Raw genomic sequence first — 24,396 nt, 5'->3', positions numbered from 1 at the left:
TCTCCATACCCCCTGATCCCTTTAGCCACAAGGGCCACATCTAACTCCCTCTTAAATATAGCCAATGAACTGGCCTCAACTACCTTCTGCGGCAGAGAATTCCAGAGATTCACCACTCTCTGTGTGAAAAAATGTTTCCTCATCTCGGTCCTAAAAGACTTCCCCCTTATCCTTAAACTGTGACCCCTTGTTCTGGACTTCCCCAACATCGGGAACAATCTTCCTGCATCTAGCCTGTCCAACCCCTTAAGAATTTTGTAAGTTTCTATAAGATCCCCCCTCAATCTTCTAAATTCTAGCGAGTACAAACCGAGTCTATCCAGTCTTTCTTCATATGCAAGTCCTGACATCCCAGGAATCAGTCTGGTGAACCTTCTCTGTACTCCCTCTATGGGAAGAATGTCTTTCCTCAGATTAGGAGACCAAAACTGTACGCAATACTCCAGGTGTGGTCTCACCAAGACCCTGTACAACTGCAGTAGAACCTCCCTGCTCCTATACTCAAATCCTTTTGCTATGAATGCTAACATACCATTCGCCTTCTTCACTGCCTGCTGCACCTGCATGCCTACTTTTAATGACTGGTGTACCATGACACCCAGGTCTCGTTGCATCTCACCCTTTCCTAATCGGCCACCATTCAGATAATAATTTACTTTCCTGTTTTTGCCACCAAAGTGGATAACCTCACATTTATCCACATTATACTGCATCTGCCATGCATTTGCCCACTCACCCAGCCTATCCAAGTCACCTTGCAGCCTCCTAGCATCCTCCTCACAGCTAACACTGCCCCCCAGCTTCGTGTCATCCGCAAACTTGGAGATGTTGCATTCAATTCCCTCGTCCAAATCATTAATATATATCGTAAATAGCTGGGGTCCCAGAACTGAGCCTTGCGGTACCCCACTAGTCACTGCCTGCCATTGTGAAAAGGACCCGTTCACTCCTACTCTTTGCTTCCTGTCTGCCAACCAGTTCTCTATCCACATCAATACTGAACCCCCAATACCGTGTGCTTTAAGTTTGTATACTAATCTCTTATGTGGGACCTTGTCGAATGCCTTCTGAAAGTCCAGATATAACACATCCACTGGTTCTCCCTTATCCACTCTACTAGTTACATCCTCGAAAAATTCTATAAGATTCGTCAGACATGATTTACCTTTCATAAATCCATGCTGACTTTGTCCAATGATTTCACCACTTTCCAAATGTGCTGCTATCCCATCTTAAATAACTGAATCTAGCAGTTTCCCCACTACCGACGTTAGACTAATTGGTCTGTAATTCCCTGTTTTCTCTCTCCCTCCCTTTTTAGAAAGTGGGGTCACATTAGCTACCCTCCAATCATAGAAATTAGGTGGAGGAGTAGGCCATTCGGCCCTTCGAGCCTGCACCGCCATTCAATATGATCATGGCTGATCATCCAACTCAGTATTCGGTACCTGCCTTCTCTCCATACCCTCTGATCCCCTTAGCCACAAGGGCCACATCTAACTCCCTCCTAAATATAGCCAATGAACTGGCCTCGACTACCCTCTGTGGCGGAGAGTTCCAGAGATTCACCACTCGTCAGGAACTATTCCAGAATCTAAAAAGTTTTGAAAAATTATCACTAATGCATCCACTATTTCTGGGGCTACTTCCTTAAGTACTCTGTGATGCAGCCTATCTGGCCCTGGGGGTTTATCGGCCATTAATCCATTCAATTTACCTAACACCACTTCCCGGCTAACCTGGATTTCAGTCAATTCCCCCATCTCATTTGACCCCCGGTCCCCTGCTATTTCCAAATGGTGGAAGGCCTGGGTAGAGTGGAGGTGGAGAGGATGTTTCCTCTAGTGGGAGAGTCTAGGGTCAGAGGCCATAGCCTCAGAAAAGATGTACCTTTGGGAAGGAGTTGAGGAGGAAATTGTATAGTCAGAGGGTGGTGAATGTATGGAATCTGTTGCCACGGAAGACTGTGGAGGCCGTCAATGCATAGTTTTAAGGCAGAGCTTGATAGATTCTTGATTAATACAGGTGCCTGGGGTTATGGGGAGAAGGCAGTAGAATGGGGTTGAGAGGGAAAGATGGATCTGCCATGCTTGAACAGCAGAGTATGGGCCAAATGGCCTAATTCTGCTCCAATCACATGAATGTATGAACTGCTTTGTTAGCTATCACACTGTGCCACCCATGTCCCATAATTTTCTCAGCAGCAGAAATATTAAAGAAAATAAGTTAATCTTATTTTATGGGTTATATTTTTCTCACCACAAATTACTGTTTGATCTGCATGCTGAAAAATGGCAGTGCCATGCACATAATCATTTTTTTCACCCAAACTTTCCCAAAACATCCTATAAATATGACATGAAATTAAAAAAAAAAAACTGCAGATGCCTGAAATCTGAAATAAAAGCAGAAAATGCTGGAAAAAGATCAGCAGGTCAGGCGACATCTGTATTAATAGGTCAAAGATTGTCAGAAGTGTAAACTGACGAAGAGCCGCCAACCTGAACCATTAACTGTGACCTGCTGTGTTTGTCCAGCATCTTCTGTTTTTGTTACAAATATGGCATGTTTTCTACTCTAGATGTAGGTGCTCGTAGGTAACTTGTACTGTTCACTTCATGTTTAACTTGATCAATTAAAGTAGTAAAATGTTAACGCCAGTTACTTCAAAATAATAGAATGTACCAAGACACTTCGGCAAATATCAATTAATCACTGGTCACAAACATTGTGCATAAACAGCACAACGTCATGGTCTTCAATCTATCACTGTTATGCCTATATATATATATATATTGATAACAGCTAATCACTGAACTGATTCAGATGCTAAGGTTTGGTTCAAGCATGTGAATGGGAAATAACTGGCTGTATTTGCTCTATTCCGCATACATTTTAGTTGCTGATATTGGTATTAGAGTCAGAGTGATACAGTGTGAAAACAGGCCCTTCGGCCCAACTTGCCCACACAGGCCAACATGTCCCAGCTACACTAGACCCACCTGCCTGCGCTTGATCCATATTCCTCCAAAACTGTCCTATCCATGTACCTGTCTAACTGTTTCTTAAACGCTGGGATAGTCCCAGCCTCAACTACCTCCTCTGGCAGCTTGTTCTAAACATCCACCACCCTGTGAGTGAAAAAGGTGTCCCTCAGATTCCTATTTAATCTTTTCCCCTTCACCTTGAAACTATGTCCTCTGGTCCTCGATCCCCTGACTCTGGGCAAGAGATTCTGTGAATTCACTCGATCTATTCCTCGCATGATTTTATACACCTCTATAAGATCACCCCTCATCCCATCCAGTAACGGGCCCAGCACCAAACCCTGAGGCTCACCACTAGTCCCAGGCTTCCAGTCTGAGAAGCAACTTCCACCATCACCCTCTGCTTCCTTCCATGAAGCCAATTTGCTATCCATTCAGCTATCTCTCCTTGGATTCCATGCGATCTAACTTCCAGAGCAGCCTACCATGTGGAACCTTGTCGAGGTTGTTGTATGCTAATTTTACAGCAGTTCTACTGTTAATGGGCTTTGAGGATGTAGTGATGAGATTTAAATATCCAATTTACTGCAATGATTTCAGGGAGAGTGCCAAATAGAATACCATGCTTGGCTGAGAAACCAACCCGATCTGACCATTGACAGACTTTGGTTATCAATTTGTCTCATTGCTCTTTTGTGGATCTTGTTTATCACAAAATACCGACAAAACTGTTGCAAAATAATTTATTGTCTTTTAAATAATTTTGTCCTTGAGAGAAACTGACAAGTAATACAAGCCTCTTTCATTCCTCACCCACAACTTAAGTTTTAATAGGTAGGTCTGGCTGTTTCATTCATCATCAGAGTTCATAAAGCATTGGAGCGGAATTAGGCCATTCGGCCCATCAAGTATTATCCGCCATGACTGTTTTATTTTTCCTTCTCAACCCCATTCTCGTGCCTTTATTTATTTATTTATTTTTAAATTTTAATTCTTTATTTCAAACAGAATAAAAAAATAAAAAGCAAGTGTGAAACAGCATACAAAACCAAAACAAGAATATTTATAAAGTGTCATAAACAATATCTATAAATAAATGAAATTGTATGTGTCCGAAAATGAGCAGGAAGAAGCCAAAGCTTATTAATTCCCACCCCTTATTTAACTGCCTATAATTATCTTATACAAATTTAGCAGCTATATGTACACCATATGTACACTAGCAGCAATATGTACACCAAATTATTTACATTTAGATTCAGATTCAGATTCAACTTTAATTGTCATTGTAGCGCCTCCCGGTTGTAGGAGGGTAAACAGTCCATGGTTGGGGTGAGAGCAGTCCTTGGCGATGCTGAGCGCCCTTCGCAGACAACGCTTGCTTTGGACAGACTCAATGGAGGGGAGCGAGGAACCGGTGATGCGTTGGGCAATTTTCACCACCCTCTGCAGTGCTTTCCGGTCAGAGACAGAGCAGTTGCCATACCATACTGTGATACAGTTGGTAAGGATGCTCTCGATGGTGCAGCGGTAGAAGTTCACCAGGATCTGAGGAGACAGATGGACCTTCTTCAGTCTCCTCAGGAAGAAGAGACGCTGGTGAGCCTTCTTGACCAGAGTTGAGGTATTGTGGGTCCAAGAGAGGTCATCGGAGATGTTGACCCCCAGGAACCTGAAGCTGGAAACACGTTCCACCTCCGTCCCGTTGATGTGGATGGGGGTGTGCGTGCCGCCCCTAGACTTCCTGAAGTCTACAATGAGCTCCTTGGTCTTCTTGGAGTTAAGGGCCAGGTTGTTGTCAGCGCACCATGCTGCTAGGAGCTGGACCTCCTCCCTATAGGCCGACTCATCGTTGTTGCTGATGAGGCCAATCACCGTTGTATCATCTGCATACTTGATGATGGTGTTAGTACCATGTACAGGTGTGCAGTCGTAGGTGAAGAGGGAGTAGAGGAGGGGGCTCAGCACACAGACCTGTGGAACGCCGGTGTTCAGGGTGAGGGTTGAAGAGGTGTGCTTGTCTAACCTAACAGACTGGGGTCTGTTGGTTAGAAAGTCCAGTATCCAGTTGCAGAGGGAGGGGTCGATGCCCAGGTTACCGAGTTTGGTGATCAGTTTTGATGGTATAATGGTGTTGAATGCTGAGCTGTAATCGATGAACAGCATTCTTACGTAAGTTTCTCTGTTGTCGAGGTGGGAGAGGGCGGAGTGAAGTGCCGTTGAGATGGCATCCTCCGTACTCCTATTCTTGCGGTAGGCAAACTGATAGGGATCCAGTGTGGGGGGTAGGCAGCCTTTGAGGTGTGCCAGGACCAGCCTCTCGAAGCACTTGGTGATGATGGGGGTAAGTGCAACTGGGCGGAAGTCGTTGAGGCTTGCCGCAGTGGAGTGTTTTGGCACTGGCACGATGGAGGTGGCTTTAAGGCAAGTGGGGACAACTGCTTGGGCAAGTGACAGGTTGAAGATGTCAGTCCAGACGTCTGTCAGCTGCGCAGCACAGGCACTGAGCACGCGCCCGGGGATGCCGTCAGGGCCAGCAGCTTTACGTGCATTAGTCCTACTCAGTGCCACGTACACGTCGTAGGGGGTGAGTGTGAGGGGTTGGTGATCGGCAGGTAGCACAGCGTTGATGGCTGTCTCTAGATTGTCCCTGTCGAAGCGGCCATAGAAGTGATTCAGCTCCTCAAGGAAGGAGGCGTCGCTGGATGTGGGGGTGATGTTGGAGGTTCTATAGTCCGTGCTGGCCTGGATACCTTGCCACATGCGTCGGGGGTCGGAGTTGTTGCTCCTCAATCCTGAGCTTATGGCAGTGCTTGGCCTTCTTGATGCCCCTCTTCAGGTTAGCCCTGGATGAACTGTAGGCTCGAGCATCGCCTGACCTGAAAGCGGTGTCCCGTGCTTTCAGCAGTAGCCTGACCTCGCTGTTCATCCATGGCTTCTGATTTGGGAATATGGTCACCCGTTTGAGGGAGGTGACACTATTGATGGTGGAGTTTATAAAGTCCAGAACAGTAGGAATCAATGTCCGTGTGGGAGTCAAGGGTGGCCTGGGCTGCAAACGCCTTCCAGTCAGTGTTTCCAAAACACTACTGAAGTGTGGAGTTTGCTTCCTCTGACCAGATTTTAACTGTCCTCATAGTGGGTTTAACCTGTCTGATGAGTGGGGAGTACTTAGGGAGCAGGAACAATGAGAGGTGATCAGACTGACCAAGGTGGGGGAGGGGCTTTGTAAGCTTCAGCCATGTTAGTGTATACACCAATCAAATATTTACAAAGCCATACAAAAAAGAGAGAAAAAAAAAAAAAATAAAAATAAAAAACCCTCATATACTACACAGTATCTTAGTCATATATACAACCCATCACCCTATAATCACCCTCCCACTCACAATCACTTATCCTCATCCCAATATCATTTTAAACAAGTGTTTATTTCTTGCTTTGTACATCTTTTTAACCAGATCGGTGAATTATGTGTATCTCCCCATAATTAAGAATGTTCCTATCAATTTAATATTTTTTTTTGTACAAAATGTACCTAATGACTTGGCAATGAGTATACAATGCCCAGTCTGATGGCAATGAAGACTTCCACACATGATTCATCACAGACTCTGGGTCTAAGATCAAAGAAATTCCTTCTCATCTCCAATCTGTTATTTTATTGACTGAGGCTGTGGCAATGAATTCCACAGATCGTAGACTCTTTCACTACTGAAAACTTGACCTCTCCAAGTCCATTCTACATAGGCATTTCATTATTCAGTATGAGATTCCCCCTCATCCTTCTCAATTCCAGAGCCATCAACTGCTCCTCATACATTAATCCAATCATCCCCAGGATCATTCTCGTAAACCATTTCTGGAACCTCCCTAACACCATCGCATCCTTCCTCAAATATGGGGCCCAAAACTGCTCAAAATATCCCAAATGTGATATGATCAGCACCTTATAAAGTCTCAGCATTACATCCTTGCTTTTAAATAGTGAAAGGCTTGGAGAGAGTGGATGTTTCCACTAGTGCGAGAGTCTAGGACTAGAGATCACAGCCTCAGAACTAAAGGACCCCTTTATGAAGGAGATGAGGAGGAATTTCTTTAGTCAGAAGGTGGTGAATCTGTGGAATTCTTTGCTACAGAAGGCTGTGAAGGCCAAATCAATTGATATTTTTAAGGCAGAGATAGATTCTTGATTAATACGGGTGTCAGGGGTTATGGGGAGAAGAATATGGTTATGAGGAAGAGATAGTTCAGCCATGATTAAATGGCGGAGCAGACGATACGCCTTATGGCCTAATTCTGCTCCTATCAATTATGACCTTATGATATTCTACTCCCCTCTAAATGAATGCTAAAATAGCATTTGCCTTTGTTCTTTTATAAAGACACTGAACCCCTATTAAATACATTTGAAATAAAATAGCAATGGAGATTTAGTTATAAACACTAAATATTTATGATATCTCATAAGATTCAAATAACAATATTCTCTGGTCATTAAATAAGAAACAGATATCTTAGGTGTTTAATTTCCCTTTTTGGAATATTAAATGAATAGGTCAGTCATTAGCCACCTTGCATAATAGCCCATGCTGATTTTTGAACAGTGCATTTAAGACATAATCTACATTATAGTGAGTTTTTTTTTAAAGGTTTCAATGCTGAGATGTACATTCATAAATGAAATTGCTGTAACAGTCTCTCTAACCATGATTGATCAAAACATATTCTACAATTATTAACTTTTATAGTTCCACGATGATTTTGGATTCTTAGCCAGAACAAAAGTTGATTGATATATAACAATTCTATTATTTTCCTTAGGTCAATACTGAAGTCACATGAGGAGATTGAAGACCAAACCCATGAAGCAAACTTTTGATTCGCATGGGGAATAAGGTTCACACGTGTTTTGATACTGAATGAATAGTGATGATAAAACAAGTTTGCAAAATCACATTCACTTTTCTTTAGCTCACCTATCACAGCATTGTAAAGTAATTAATACAACACTGATTTCACAATTAGATCAATTAATCTTAAATACTTAACTAAAAATGTGTAAATGTTAAGTACTCCTATAAATTTTAGGATAATATTAATTTGGCAATATTGAGTCTCCCTTAAAGGAAAGTAAATGCAACATATGGAAATTTTTGCGTTTTGTTAGATTAGAATTTTCAGGCAATTGATTCATAGATAAGTGCTATTATTTCTTCACATTAAATTTATTGTAATTTTCAAGTCCAGTTAGAAGCAATTATACAGTGTTCCATTGACACAAGCTTGACTATGTTCCAAAACTATATGATGTGATAGTAAAATTGAGACAAAGTTGGAGAGTGGGAGAGAGAATGTATTAATGGTTATGTAGATTTGTTGGTATCAGATGTATTGTTGCACTGCTGTTCCCTAAATAAAAGGAGCTTTGCAATACAAAAATAAGATGGCCTTACAGCAATTGTACAGGGATTTGGTGAGGTCAAACGTGGATCTAGGATGTTGGCCGTTCAGGATTAAAGTAAGGAATATATTTACTCTATATCTTTGATATTCACTGTCAGCAAATTTTGGGGGGTTGGGGGTTAAAGGTACTTGGGTACCATGGCATTAAATATTATGTAGAACACAATGAGCTCACTCAATTTTTTATGCTCTGAACGCAGCTCAATGAAAACTTAATGAGAACTGTAGTGAATCTGTTTTTGATTGGCTTCCTTAAGTGAAATTATTTTTAATTATGAAAATATCACAAATCAATAACTGAGACCATATTAGAGCTGCACTTGGACTAAAGAGCCGGCTTCACTGATTAAAACCATTTAGGTGAGTGCTTGTCATATAATTCATCACTTAAATTTGTAGTTAACTTGCAAGTAAAGTCAGTTTTGACTTTGTTTTGCTGTTTAAATATTAGTTTAAACTGTTTATAATGTAATATTAATTTATGCATATTTGTTATCCTCGCAAAAATATGCTTGAATTGTAGTTTCTCAATAATAAAACTCACAGAAGCACAAGGTTAAAGATAGATCTGGTGATAACAAGTAGACACAAAATGCTGGAGTAACTCAGCGGAGCAGGCAGCATCTCTGGAGAGAAGGAATGTGTGGCGTTTCGGGTTGTGACCCTTCTTCAGACCTGTTAATCTTGATTCCACTTGTAATCACTTTTATTCATGCATTTATTATTAAATATTATTAAAATAATGTTATTCTTTCATGTTTGGTACTATTCTTTAATGTTTGGTACTGTATACCAAAGTGTGAATATATTTTCAATATCTTGTGTTGATATGCTAATGGTAGTACCAGCTAATTAATATATCAAGTTCTATAACAGATAGAGATTCTATTCAATTTGAGGATGTGACAAGTAAAATGGATGAAGGGGTGCCAGTGGATGTTGTGTATCTAGACTTTCAGAAAGCCTTTGATAAAGTCCCGCACGGGAGACTGGTGACTAAAATTGGAGCACATGGTATTGGGGGTAGGGTGTTGACATGGAGTGAACGGGTCATTTTCAGAATGGCAGGTGAGTGGAGTGCCGCAAGGCTCGGTGTTGGGGCCGCAACTGTTTACCATATATATTAATGATTTGGAAGAGGGAATTAGGAGCAACACTAGCAAGTTTGTGGATGACACAAAGCTGGGTGGCAGTGTGAACTGTGAAGAGGATGCTTGGAGGTTGCAGGGTGACCTGGACAGGTTGAATGAGTGGGCAGATGCGTGGCAGATACAGTATAATATAGATAAATGTGAGGTTATCCACTTTGATGGCAAAAACAAGGGGGAAGATTATTATCTCAATGGGGTTAGGTTAGGTAAGGGGGAGGTGCAGCGAGACCTGGGCGTCCTTCAACACTGGTCACTGAAAGTTGGCGTGCAGGTACAGCAGGCAGTGAAGAAAGCTAATGGAATGTTGGCCTTCATAACAAGAGGATTTCATAGGAGTAAAGGGGTTCTTCTGCAGTTGAATAGGGCTCTGGTGAGACCACATCTGGAGTACTGTGTACAGTTTTGGTCTCCTAATTTGAGGAAGGACATCCTTGTGATTGAGGCAGTGCAGCGTAGGTTCACGAGATTGATCCCTGGGATGGCGTGACTGTCATATGAGGAAAGATTGAAAAGACTAGGCTTGTATTCACTGGAGTTTAGAAGGATGAGGGGGATCTTATAGAAACATATAAAATTATAAAAGGACTGGACAAGCAAGATGCAGGAAAAATGTTCCCAATGTTGGGCGAGTCCAGAACCAGGGGCCACAGTCTTAGAATAAAGGGCAGGTCATTTAAGACTGAGGTGAGAAAACACCTTTTCACCCAGAGAGTTGTGAATGTATGGAATTCCCTGCCACAGGGGGCAGTGGAGGCCAAGTCACTGGATGGATTTAAGAGAGCGTTAAATAGAGCTCTAGGAGCTAGTGGAGTCAAGGGATATGGGGAGAAGGCAGGCACGGGTTATTGATAGGGGACGATCAGCCATGATCACAATGAATGGCGTTGCTGGCTTTAAGGGCCGAATGGCCTCCTTCTGCACCTAGTTTCTATGTTTCTATGTATTCATATGAAAAGTTTATAGAGTTCTACATAACCAGCTCTTTTCTTTAACTAAATTCTATAGATGTTGAACTTAACAACTTGAGTGTAACCTAGCAATGAAAATATGAGCAATGTGCTGGAATTAAACAAGTATGCAAGAGGTACAGTAATTCCTCAATTTAAGAGCTTTTGCTATGATGTCCATAGATTTGGGGGTTACAGGACTTTACATGGCTTTAGGACTGAGATGAGAAAAACATGTTTTACACAGAGAGTGGCGAATCTCTGGAATTCTCTGCCACAGAATGTAGTTGAGGCAAGTTCCTTGGCTATATTTAAGAGGAGTTAGATGTGGCCCTTGTGGCTGAAGGGAACAGGGGGTATGGAGAGAAGGCAGGTACAGGATACTGAGTTGGATGATCAGCCATGATCATATTGAATGGCGGTGCAGGCTCGAAGGGCCGAATGGCCTACTCCTGCACCTAATTTCTATGTTTCTATGTTACAGGCCCCATTGTGTACAAATCTACTTAAAGCTGTATAGAAAGACCCATAACATATTTCACCCACTCTTTGATTTACAAAATTATGAAACATTTTTAAAGAATGCAGTATTGACTGAGTCAAATTTTATATTTTATTGTTTTGTTGTCCACACATCAGATTAGTTTGAATCATAATTCATTGCAGTTCCTCAAGTTGTTTCATCCTTGCTTTCTTTGGAGGAATTGAGTATTTGGTCTCTGAAAAACCTGAACTGAAACTATTTACAGAAGAAAGCAGCTGAGTTGTGGGTGTTATGATACGAGAGGTGACAGTAGGGCTCTTGGGATGGAATTGAGATGCTAAAATATTATTTTAAGGTAAAACGTAATAAAATTTGTCAGCTGGGTGATTAAACAGCAAGTCGGGAAGTGTTGACATAGATGTTGTTGCGGTTGTGAATCTATGGCAGGGAATAGATTGAAATTGGTTTCACCGATTGCAAACCATTTAAAATCCTTTTCCCATTTCCATATTGACCTTTCTGTCCTGGTCCTCCTCCATTGCCAGAGTGAGGCCACACACAAACTGGAGGAACAAGCACCTTGGGTAGCTTATAACATAATGGGAATGAACATTGACCTCCAATTTTAGGTAACTAATTAATAACTTACAAACAAATCTCCACCATCTCTGTTTTCCCCTCTCCTCCTCGTGCCCTGCCTGGAGTTGTGCCTATATGTCCCCTTCCACCTATATTTTTTCCTCTAGCTTCACAATTCACACCTTTATATTGTTAGCTCCTTATCTCACACTTTTGTCTTTTCATCTCTGGCCTTTTGTCTAACCATCTGCCAATCAACACTCCCCCACATCCCCCTAATAACTTGCCACCTAGCTCTTGTCAAGCCCCCTCCACTTGTCCAGCTTCCGCCAACCGCCAACACAAACTGAAGGAGGGTCTCGACCCAAAACATCATCTATCCATGTTTTCCAGTTACCCAGCACTTTGTGGGGATTTTTGTAAGCCACCACCTGCAGTTACTTCTGTGTCCACAGTGAAATTGGATTAGGTAATATTGGATAACATTAGTACAAATTGCTCCGTAAGCTTGCTTGGGTCAACCATGCTTCTTTACATTATTTTGCAACTCTATTTGTCTTTCAGAAGTGCTGTCAGATTCCTTTTAAAACAAATTTTGGAATGTCATGTTAAGATCTGGAGAAAAAGCCCCTCATTCCTGCCACTGTAACAACATGCTTAGTATGTTGGATCAAGATAATCAATAGTTTATTTCAAGAATGTTATTCAAATATTTATTTCAAAGATAGCTTTAAGTAGTCATCATTAGTTGATGAAGACCATCTTTTCCAATCTCTCTCAACCTTTCCTATCCATGTACCTGTCCAAATGTCTTGTAAATATTGTTATTTATGTGCCTCAACTACTTCCTCTGACAGCTTGTTCCATATATATACCACCACCTGTGCAATAATATTACACACGGATTATTTTTAAATCTTCCTCCACTTACCTTCAACCGATGCCCTCTAATTCTTCATTTGTAATCTGCTCAGTATATAGCCATTTGCCTTTGAAAATATGTTGTCAAAATAATGTTTTTAGAAAATGACAATGATTTGATGCTGCATATTTTCATGAATATTCTATTTATTTGATAAATTTTGTAAAGAACATATTTTGAATTTACACAAAAGACAGATTTGGTTAGCGGATTGTGAATTTGAATGAATCTTTGGGGAAACAATTTGACAAGATATACTGCTAGATTCTACATATACATCATTTGCCAATAGTGTCCATAATTTTGCGATTTTTCTCTGCTTGCATCCGTTGCTTGTCATTATTAGCCATCTTAATCATTTCCCTCAAGAGGTGAAACGTGAGATCCAAGGAATTGACCGGTTCAGCAGATCTCTTTGAGCGTTCAGCAAAAGCTGGCACCATGTCATGACCTGCTTCTTGAGTAGACGCAAGTGTTTCTGTGCTTGTGATAAGTTGCTGCAGGAGGCGATTGGCATCTTTATCAAGGATTTCATTCAGAATCTGATCCAAGGATACTGGAGATTGAATCTGCATGTTGTTTGGATTCTGTTCCAAAAGCTGGAGTAACTTCTCCCTCAGGATGTAGGAAAGAAATTGATCATTTTCTTCGTCAGTATCTGTGCTGGCATTGGAACCCAATCTGTGAACAATACTCAGGTCTGCAGCACGACACGTAGCAAGAGAGATGTGGGTGACCAGAAGACAACAGGTTGCAATGAAAACCAAAGGTGTTGATGTCATGTTGGCTGGAAATCTGAAAACAAACACCAAGAGTTACAGTAAAATCTGACTTCCCAATATATGGGAGCACTTGATAAATGATTTATATTGAGTTATTCCCCTTGCAAACACTTTGGTTTTACCTCTAATCACAGAAATGTGCTATCTTTTAATGAAATATACATCAGTCCAGCTGACACATGATAAATTTAAGTGTAATTTCAAAAACCCAAAGTTTCACCTCTTCCTTTATGCAGCATTCACTGTAAATAGGGGAATTTACATCATAACAGAGACACAGTGCACAAATACAAAACTTAGGGATCAAAGTTGTGGGCACGATCCTTTAAACATTTTGTTTTAACTGTGCTCTTCGTTAATTTGAAAAAAATATTAATTTAACTGTATAATTCAAGCTTTGAACTGTCACTGAATGCCAGATACATTTAATTAAAACTTAAAATCACTCATAGCTTTTCACAGCTGGCAGTGATGGGAGTGGGCTCTCAGCTCACAGAATTACAGTGGTGATGGCCACCTCCCTGTACATTCCTTGACGATGGACACTCAGATGCAGAGGGCAGCTTCCTGCTGATCTCCCAACTTGTATACTCAATCTGATGAAGGCCAATGTGCTAAAAGTCTTTTTGACCTGTGCCATCACCTTCAAGGAACAATGTACCTGTACTCCTAGATTCCTCTGCTCTAGAAACACTCCCCCAGAGCTCTACCAGTCACAGAGTAGAACCTGCCCATGTTAGACGTTCCAAAATGTAACACTTGTTAAATTACATCACCTGACCAACCAATCAAGATCATGCTGCAATTTTTGACATCCATCTTCACTATTTTTGTACAATTTGCAAACTTGCTAATCTTGCCACGTACATTCTCATCCAATTCATTGATATAGATAACAAACAGTAATGGGCCCTGCGCCAAACCCTGAGATACACCACTAGGCATAGACCTCCAGTCCGAGAAGCTATCTTCACCCATTACCCTCTGCTTCCTTCCATTAAGCCAAATTTCTACCCATTCAGCTATCTCTCCTTTGATCCTACACGAACCTTCCAGAGCAGCCTACCATGTGGAACCTTGTCGAATGCTTTGCTGAAGCCAAAAATATACATCTACAACTCTGCCCTGTTTGGTCACATCTTCAACAAAACTCAATCAGATTTGTGAGACCTCCCATGTAGAAAACCATGCTGACTTTCCCTAATCAGCCCTTGTGCATTTATATGTTTGTATATCCTATCCTTTGGAATACTCTCTACTAACTTTCCAACTACAGATGTTAAGCTCACTGGCCTATAGTTCCAGCATTTTCCCTGCAGCCCTTCTTGAATAAAGGCACAACATTTGCCAACCTCGAGTCTTCCGGTACCTCTCCTGCATGTATTAACGCAAATGTTAGCCAGGGTTTCTGCAATTTCATCTCCAGGTTCCCAGTGTTAGCAGATATATCTGATCCGGCCCAGGAGATCTATCTACCTTCGTACATGTCAGGACCTTCAGCACCTCTTCGAACGTAATACTGACTCCTCTCAAATAACATCCATTGACTGCCCCATGTTCCACAGTCCTCCATGGTAAAATCAGAGGAGAAATACTCAGAGGTCCTTGCCAATCTCGTGTGTCAGAGTTGATGGCTTTGATTCCTGAAAGGCCCCACTCTCTCTAATTACCCGTTTTCCCTTTATGTCTTGCCTCTTGGGATTGTCCTTAATACTATCTGCCAGAGCTACATATGTCCTGTTCCCTTTTTACCCTTTGATTTCCATTTTTAGTTTGCTTTGTAGTTCCCCAAACTGTTCCAGAGATACACTTAATCTATACCTGTCCCAGGCAGCCTCCTTACTCTTGACCAGAGCATCAATTTCACTCATCATCCAAGCCCTGCATATTGATGCTAAAGACATTTGAGAGAAGTCAAATATCAATCGAGCTTTTGTAATTCAAATGTACTGCTGGTACAATTACTAAAACAGCTATAATCTTTAGAAATTGATTCTGAGCCAGCCACTTTATAATGATTCTATTACCCAATTTTCTTCCCTACTTTATTTTTACTTAAATGTCAATATAAATATGAGCAATGTGCTCAGTCCAAGTTATACTCACAACTTCTGTAGAGAATATCGAGTACATAAGCGATATCATACAACATAGCTAAATGTTGTATGATATCGTTGTATGTTGTATGAAAAGGCTTTTTAAAAAAAAATCAATCACTCATTTAGATGAATGAATGATGCTAGGCGCCAGCAATTCAGGCAGATCTGTCTCGTTGCAGTAACTGTCAAGAGATTACAAGAGCGTTATCGATGTTTGCCCACTTACCTGCACTTTACTGGAAGTCACGGGGTAAATGAGAATCTGCCCAAACACTGAACAACCCCCTGCCTTTAGAATATTGTGGCGATTCAGTCGGATCAGAATTGAAGCAGCTCCTGTTAGGCGAGCAAAATGTTTGTCCACTCACCTGCCTGTCCTGGTGCTAGTCAGTGCTCTAGAGTTGGAGGTTCTGGATCATTGACTACCAATGTCCACAGGATCACCCCCAGCTTTATACATGATCCAAGGAGTCGAGTTGACGTCAGTGTAACAGCGGACATAGCTTGTAAATGCATGGAAGATGTGCCACAAAACACGGTAAAAGTCATCACTCTCCAAGGCGCATCTAATAACATTTAACTGGACAAATACTGGCGCGCAGCTGGCACAACAGTAATCCACCTGTTTTACGTGATACGTTATTTTTTAGCATTTACAACTAATGAGCAAATGAGATCTTCAACTCGCATTGCAATTTTTTTTTTAAAGCTGTATTTTATGTGTTCGTTGAGAGAACAAGACCGAGATCCAGCTGGCTCAGGGGGTAAAACTGATGATCCGTGTGCCCAGTTAATTCATCTTTGAGAGCTGGGGCTAGAATAGTCAGGTAGGTGCTCGACAGATGGTTGCAAGGGAAAGTACCCGGCGAGGGGTGGTTAGGGAAGGGACAAATTGACCAGGGAGTTAAAGAGGGAACGGTCTCTGCGGAAAGCAGAAAGGGGAGGAGATGGGAAGATGTGGCCAGTGGTGGGATCCCGTTGGAGGTGGCGAAAATGTCGGAGGATTATATGTTGTATGTGACGGTTGATAGGGTGGAAGGTGAGGACAAGGGGGACTCTGCCTTTGTTACGAGGAGGGGGATGGCGAGTTAGAGCGAAGCTGTGGGATATAGAGGAGACCCTGGTGAGAGCCTCACCTATAATAAGAGGGGAAAGAATGAGAACATTTCAGATGCCCTGGTCTGGAACACCTCATCCTGGGTGCAGATGTGGCGTAGACGGAAGAATTGGGAGTAGGAGATAGAGTCCACACAGGAAGCAGGGTGGGGAGAAGTGTAGTCCAGATAGCCGGTCAGTGGTCTGTTACCTGCGATGGAGATGGTGAGGTCTAGAAACTGTAGGGAGATGTCGGAAATGGTCCAGGTGAATTTGAGTGCCGGATGGATGTTAGTGGTGAAATGGATGAAGTGAGTGAGTTCTGCATGGATGCAGGAGGTGGCACCAATCCAGTCGTCAATGTAGCGGAGGTAGAGTTCGGGGATGGGGCCACAGTACGCCTCGAACAAGGATTGTTCTACGTACCCTACAAAGAGGCAGGCATAGCTGGGGCCTATGCGCGTGCCCATAGCTGCACCTTGGATTTGGAGGAAATGGAAGGAGTCAAAGGACAAGTTGTTGAGGGCAAGGACCAGCTCCGCTAGGTGGAGGAAAGCTTTAGTAGACGGGGATTGGTTGGTTCTGTGGTCGAGGAAGAAACGGGGGGGGCTTTAAGACCCTCCTGGTGGGGGATGGAGGTGTAGAGTGACTGGACATCCATGGTGAAGATGAGGGAGTGGGGGCCTGGAAAACGGAAGTCATGGAGGAGACGAAGTGCTTGTGAGGTGTCTTGGACATAGGTGGGGAGGGACCAGGGGGATAGGGTGGAGTCGAGGTTTGTGGAAATAAGTTCGGTGGGACATGAACAAGCAGAAACAATGGACCTGCCAGGACAGTCAGGTTTGTGGATTTTGGGGAGATGGTAAAATCGGGCTGTGCGGGGCTGGGGGACGATGAAGTTGGAGGTTTGGGAGGGCAGGAGGCCGGAAGTGATGAAGCCAGTGATGGTGCTAGAGATAGTGGCCTGGTGCACATCTGTGGGTCATGGTCCAGGGATAAGTAGGAGGAGGTGTCTCAGACTTGGCGCCTGGCCTCAGACTGGTGGTAGAGGTCAGCGCGCCAGACTACCACGGCACCTCCCTTGTCGGCAGGTTTGATCACCCAGTCGGGGTTGTTGCAGAGTGAGCAGAGGGCTGTACGTTCGGGGGGGAGAGGTTAGAGTGAGTAAAGGGAGTGGAAAAGTTGAAGCGGTTGATATCCCGTCGGCAGTTTAAAATGAAAAAGTCTACAGAAGGTAATGGCCATTAGGGGGAGTCCAATAGGAGGCCATTGGAGACTGGAGAAGACAGAGGGGGTGCAGATGCTGGAAAATCGAAGGTATATATAGTAGTCTCACTTTGCAGTAACTTGAACTAAATTGCAACATTCTACTGCGTTTCTTTGAGTTGCTACAAGTTCTACAAATACCCAAAGTTCACTGTTGTGTTTAAAACATTGGTTTGAATATATAATTCTGGTGCTGAAAGCATCACGAAAGACTAATCAGCAAGTTACGGTAAACTTCATTGAGAACTGCGAGTGAAATCCAGAAAGAGAAATGAACCAATAGTTTTAAGTCATCTCCTTTTTGTTTGATTTTTCTATATTTTCAGAGTAAAACAAAGAATAACAAATGTTCAAATTACTTAATCCCCCATCAGATTAAGATGTCAATTTATGCATGTCACCTCACTTATTTGGTAATTAAGTATGTGTATCAGCACAAATGGAAGAATCTAACTTCAACATAATTCTCTCTCTTATAACTTCATAGTCCTTTAGTATCATTCATTTATTATTTTCGAAAATTATCCATACTTAAATATTGCTCTCTTTGAAACTTCCCAATCCTGCAGACAACAGTAGCTGGTTTGTTATCCTTTGCAATAATATTATTGGAAGCAATAACCAACAGATTACAATTTTGTATGTGAGGTTAATCTGAACCACTCGTTGTGAATAGGTCATCTCTTATCAACACAATTCCTGACAGATCTATTTGCTGCAACATAGTTTATAGCCATTTTTATTATCCGAATATCTAAACTTGTAAAATTGGCATTGCATACATAAAAATTGTCTTTATGGTTCTTTCAGTCTGAACACAAGTGACAACAAATAAACAGCATTACTAATTTGCTTTTGGATTAATTGTACAAGGTAAATACTTAATTGGCTGGAGATGTACCTTGCCTGAAGGCAGATACTTCATCGTGTTCAGCTGTTTCTTCAATAACTTTGCTTCCATCAAAAAGTCAGAATAGAATATTCCCTGATAATAAGCGTTAGGTATTGTGAAAAACGCAAAGAACCATGGGATTTGTCGAAGGTCTGGCTGCGTAAACTGTGTATAAATTCTTATCTTTATTCATGATTTATGTGTAAAAATATATTTAATCTGAGGAACGGGGGTGCCAGGTAGCGGGAGAGAGGGGGCAGATGCGAATGGGAGACGGGGTGAGACTGGACCGGCGGATATTCTCAGCGCACACATAGACCTGCGCCTCATCCGCAGCCAGGATTGAACCCGGGTCCCCAGCGCCGCCGGACACCTCCGGACAGGGACGGACACCCGGGAGGGGACGGGGACAGCCCGCAGCAACGGAGAGCTGGGCCCAATCCTGCCAGTCCGGGGCTGCCAGCCAACCCGGCAGGACAGGCAGAGCCGAGCTGAAGCCAGCAGCTGCAGGTCCGGGGCCGCCTCGCCAACCCAAGCCCAACCTGGACACCTCCGGACAGGAACGGGACATCCGGGAGGGCACGGGGACGGCCCAGCAGCAACTCAACAGCACCCGCAGTGATGGAGAGCCGGGCCCAACCCTGCCAGTTCAGTCCAGTCCAGCGACAGAGACCCGACCCGACCCCAGACAAAATGCAAACCTGCACACAATGCAGCACCACAGTTGCCGAGAATGCCTATAGCAAGTGACCTATGACCTGGGCATGCTCAGTCGGAATACCAAACTCGCTTATTGTACAACGTTCATTTCTATTCACAAGACAGAGCAGGTGGAAACTGTTTCCAGTTACAAAAAAGCTCATGAAGCAGTTCTCGCAAAATGATTGTGTTCAATTAAAATCCATTTTGGTCAGGTTTTGTACTGCAGTACCTGTATAGGTTTAGGCAAAATGGGCTCAACGAATGTGTAAATAGTCAAAGTCCACAGTCTGAAGTTCAAGATCATCTTTAATCAGTACCCATATTATAACGGCACAGCAGGTCATTGGTTGTTAGTGCATCGTGACCGCTTCCAAGACTGACTAGTGTAGGAAATGGGTGTTAGTATGAATCATACAGTAGTTAGTGATGCTATTCTACTATGATTGGCTTTCATGCATAAACCAATCTACAAAATGGGCATGATATTTATGACCCCTTCATGTCCCCCGGTAAAACCCCAAACGACCCCCAGGTTCAGAACCACTGGTTTAGGGGAAATGGGATTTGTTTTTTTAAATAATCAGTTTATTTCCCATTTCTGACAAATACTGTTTCCAGCAACCTGTCTTTGTTTCTAATGCTCCTAGAATGTGCTTAGGTTCCATGGTATCAAGAATTAAATTATAAATGTTTTTTACAAAATGCCAACATCTTTTGTTTCAGTTGATAACTAGACCAAGTGGGACATGGGAGGCCCCAAGGCAATATTTGAGTACTCGCCCATAACCCCCACGGGAGACCTGGTCCCCCAACGCAAAATTCCACCACTCACCAGTCCCCCAACGCAACAATATTCCACCACTCACCCATAGCCCCCAATTGCGCAGGAGCGGCTCATTTCCTCTTATTCACCCTCCCTCTTGCACTTGCTGCCAGGACTCAGTGTTCTGGGATTTGCGACATCGTAGCGGGCAGGGCTACAATCTCATTGTGACATCATAGCTGTAACTGCCACTGCAACTTCAAGACATTGTTTATCAAAAAGTGGGTTTTTGTAAAGTTAAAAATGTGAATAACTTGTAAAACATAACATGAATCCAAAGGAAACGTAAAAACAATTGTGAGTAAGGTGGTCCAAAAAATTGTAGCGCTATCGTGTACCGTTTTGGCGTAATTTCAGAATCACACACAGACATCCACACACGCATAGAAACGCACATGGTGAGAGTTTTAGTAATATATACTAGACCAAGTGGAACCCGTTGGGCCCCATCCCCCAACACGAGGGGGTGGGGGGTGGAGGGCACGGTGTCACATGGGTGGGCTGGTCCCCGAGCACGGCATCGCTGCTCACCCTGGAGACAGGCGCCCCCCCACCCCCCGCGGAGGCAACCACACCCATCATCCGCCACAAGGAAAATTCTGGAATTTTCAGAGGAAATCAATCATCCCACGTGTTGTGGAGGCGGGGAGGGGGGGTGATCACCTCCCCTCCATCACATCCCCCACAAGGAAAATTCTAAATTAAACCTCTCCCCTTACCACCTGACTGGCACGACAAATGGAAAAAATATGTGTGAGCAGGGGTAGGGATTGTGGGGACACAACCCTGTTTAGCGACATCTCCGACTACGCGCCGGGCTGGGCCGCTTCCGGTCCCTCCGAAAACTGTGTTGGTTTGGAGACCTCCGCCGGTCACCCTCAGCTCCAGTAAAGACAAGATGGCGCAGGAAGCGGCAGATGCCCTGGGAAGTGACAGGAGAAGAGACTAATCAGCTGACTGGCAGGAGAGATCGGTTTTTAATATTTTTACTAACTTTTACAATAAGCCACCGATCAGAACAAAAACTTGGTACACTCGCAGCACATAAGAATGGTGAGTGAGCTGGTGAAAAATCGTAGCGCTATCGCGTACCGTTTTTGTACAAATAGAAAAACCGAGCAAACCAGTAGATAGCAAGATCAGAGTTTTAGTTATGTATAGATTCTGTGAAAGTGACAGCAATTTTTTGGAGTAAATATACCCAGTTAAATATGGAAATCCAATAAACTACTGTTGGTGATACCTGGATCCTCCAAAGGCATATCCACAAACCATCTGTAGAGCCTTCTCATCAATCAGTCAATCAGTTAGGCTATTCTGACCACAAAATTAGCAGAAATATTTACATGTTGGTACATAGGCAGCTAGTAGCATTTAGGCTATGCATTAATATTGGCATTTTCTCTGGGCCAAGAAATTAATTTTCTGCATGTGAATTGTGTTTCTTCATATTTCATAATAACCATTAAAAAGGAATTTACATTATTTTTGCTTATGCTTATTATTTTTGCAATGTTAATTTCACACACTATTAAATATTTCAAATGTTAGTTACAAAAAGAGTTTTCTTTCGCTGGTTTGCTCACTGTGATAATTCTTCAATGTGCTTGTTAGTTGCTCAACCATATTGGTGACATCAGTGATCCTTAATCTAAAATGGATTAAATTATTTTTTTTTTAATCATCAATCTACACACAATACCACATAATAAAACAACGAAAACATGTGTTCAGAAATGTTTGCAAAGTAATTAAAAATAACTGAAATATCACATAAATATTCAGATCCTTTGCTATGACACTCAAAATTGAGCTTAGGTTCATCCTGTTTCCATTGATTATCCTTGAGATGTTTCTACAACTTGGAGTCCACCAGTGGTAAATTAAATTAGGCATGAAGAAAGCACACACCTGTCTATATAAGGTCCCACAGTTGACAGTGCATGTCAGAGCAAAAACCAAGCCATAAAGGCAAAGGAATTGTCCGTAGACCTCCAAGATAGGATTGTGTCGAGACACAGATCTGGGGTAGGGTATAAAACAATTTCTGCAGCTTTGCCAGTCCCAAAGAGCACAGTGGCCTCTGTCATTCTTAAATGGAAAAACATGGCCAAGATGAGCAATCGGGGGAGAAGGGCCTTGGTCATGGAGGTGACCAAGAACCCCATGGTCACCCTGACAGAGCTCCAGCGTTCCTCTGTGGAGATGGGAGAACCTTCCAGAAGGAAAACTATATCTGCAGCACTCCACCAATCAGGCGTTCATGGTAGCACATCATCCGAGGACGTACACTCCATTGAGTATAAATGGGGATCCTGTGGATAGGGTGAACTGTTTTAAATATCTGGGAGTCCACATCTCTGAGGATATGACATGGTCATCACACGCCTCAGCACTGGTGAGTAAGGCAAGGCAGCGCCTTTACCACCTCAGGCAATTGAGGAAATTCAGAGTGTCTCCGAGGATCCTCCAGTGCTTCTACGCAGCGGCGGTGGAAAGCATCTTGTCCGGGAACCCATCTGGTTCGGGAATTGCTCTGCCAAGGACAAGAAGGCTCTGCAGAGAGTAGTGCGTTCGGCCGAACGCACTATGGGAACTTCACTCACCCCCCTGCAGGAACTATACAACAGGAGGTGCAACTCCAGAGCAAACAAAATCATGAGAGACCTCTTCCACCCCTGCAACAGACTGTTCCAGCCGCTACGGTCAGGCAAACGCCTCCGTTGCCATGCAGTGAGAACGGAGAGGTTCAGAAGGAGTTTCTTCCCAGAGGCAATTCGGACTGTAAACGCCTATCTCACCAGGGACTAACTGTACAGAACGTTTTTCCTTCTATTATTTATTATTTAAAATAATATGTGTGTTATGATTGTTTTGTTGTTTGGTTGTTTTGCACAAAAGTTCCGCGAGCATTGCCACTTTCATTTCACTGCACATCTCGTATGTGTATGTGACAAATAAACTTGACTTGACTTGACTTGACTTGACTAGTTGCCAGACAGAAGCCACTCCTCAGTAAAAGGCACATGACACGTGTTTGCCAGAAGGCACCTAAACAAGATTCTCTGGTCTGACGAAACCAAGATTGAACTCTTTGGCCTGAATGCCAAGCGTCACATCTGGAGGAAACCAGGCACCGCTCATCACCTGGCCAATACCTACGGTGAAGCATGGTGGTGGCAGCATCATGCTGTGGGGATGTTTTTCAGCAGCAGGAACTGGGAGACTAGTCAGGATCGAGGGAAAGATGAACGGAGCAAATTACAGAGAGATCCTTGATGAAAACCTGCTCCAGAGCATTCAGGACCTCAGAATGGGGCAGAGGTTGACCTTCTAACAGGACATCGACCCAAAGCACACAGTCAAGACAACGCAGGAGTGGCTTTGTGACAAGTCTGTGAATGTCCTTGAGTGGCCCAGCCAGAGCCCGGACTTGAACCCGATCGAACATCTCTGAAGGGACCTGAAAATAGCTGTGCATCGACGCTCCCCATCCAACCTGACAGAGCTTGAGAGGCTGCAGAAACGAATGGGGGAAATTACCCAAATACAGGTGTGCCAAGCTTGTAGTGTCATACCCAAGAAGACTTGAGCCTCTAATCGCTGCCAAAGGTGCCTCAAAAGTACTGAGTAAAGGGTCTGAATATTTGTGTAAATGTGATATCAGTTATTTCTTTTTAATTACTTTGCAAACATTTCTAAACACCCGTTTTCACTTTTTTATTATGGGGTAATAGTGTGTAGATTGATTATAAAAAAAAGAATTTAATCCATTTTAGAATAAGGCTGGAACGTAACAAAATGTGGAAAAAGTGAAGGGGTTTGAATACTTTCTGAATGGATTGTACATACCCTCCAAGCCTCCTGAAAAGAAAGTCAGACCTCACACCTGTATCCCACAAACGCAACAGTCAGGCCAATATGTTTCCAGTGGCTTTTGCCAGAACCTGTTGGCCACAATTATTAATGCTTTTGAACTATACTCTACATTCATCTGCATACACCGTGTTATTTTCCCATCCATTACCTCCTTCGGTGGCATGGGCTATTTTCCTAGTAACTGTGCGTCTAACCCAGAACACTTTTAGTGGGTCCTGACCAGACAGATGAGACCAGTCTGGGGTCTGGTCAAAGGACCTCCGACAGGCATCACCATCATCGTACCAGATATTCCCAAACCAATGTTGGGATTCCATCCCTT

At 43.0% G+C, this 24,396-nt stretch overlaps 2 protein-coding genes across 2 annotated transcripts in view; one reads left to right on the top strand and one right to left on the bottom strand.

Annotated features, from left to right (window-relative positions):
- The window catches only part of trim54 (tripartite motif containing 54), a 43,916-nt gene extending 34,715 nt beyond the window's left edge, over positions 1–9,201 (top strand). Inside the window, exon 9 of the mRNA XM_055635502.1 lies at positions 7,812–9,201. Coding sequence (XP_055491477.1) covers positions 7,812–7,822 — 11 coding nt within the window. The 3' untranslated portion in view covers positions 7,823–9,201. The remainder of the gene's footprint in view (positions 1–7,811) is intronic.
- Positions 9,202–12,681: 3,480 nt separating this feature from the next.
- uts1 (urotensin 1) lies at positions 12,682–15,458 on the bottom strand. The gene has a single exon (XM_055634921.1). The coding sequence runs from the start codon at positions 13,316–13,318 to the stop codon at positions 12,815–12,817; it is 504 nt and encodes a 167-aa protein (XP_055490896.1). The 5' UTR covers positions 13,319–15,458; the 3' UTR covers positions 12,682–12,814.
- Between the last annotated feature and the right edge of the window lie 8,938 nt (positions 15,459–24,396).

Source organism: Leucoraja erinacea, chromosome 5 (genome assembly GCF_028641065.1).
Source record: "Leucoraja erinacea ecotype New England chromosome 5, Leri_hhj_1, whole genome shotgun sequence".
Lineage (NCBI taxonomy): Eukaryota > Metazoa > Chordata > Chondrichthyes > Rajiformes > Rajidae > Leucoraja > Leucoraja erinaceus.
The sequence above is the reverse complement of the archived record's forward strand: the minus strand, read 5'-3'. Positions and strand labels throughout refer to the sequence as shown.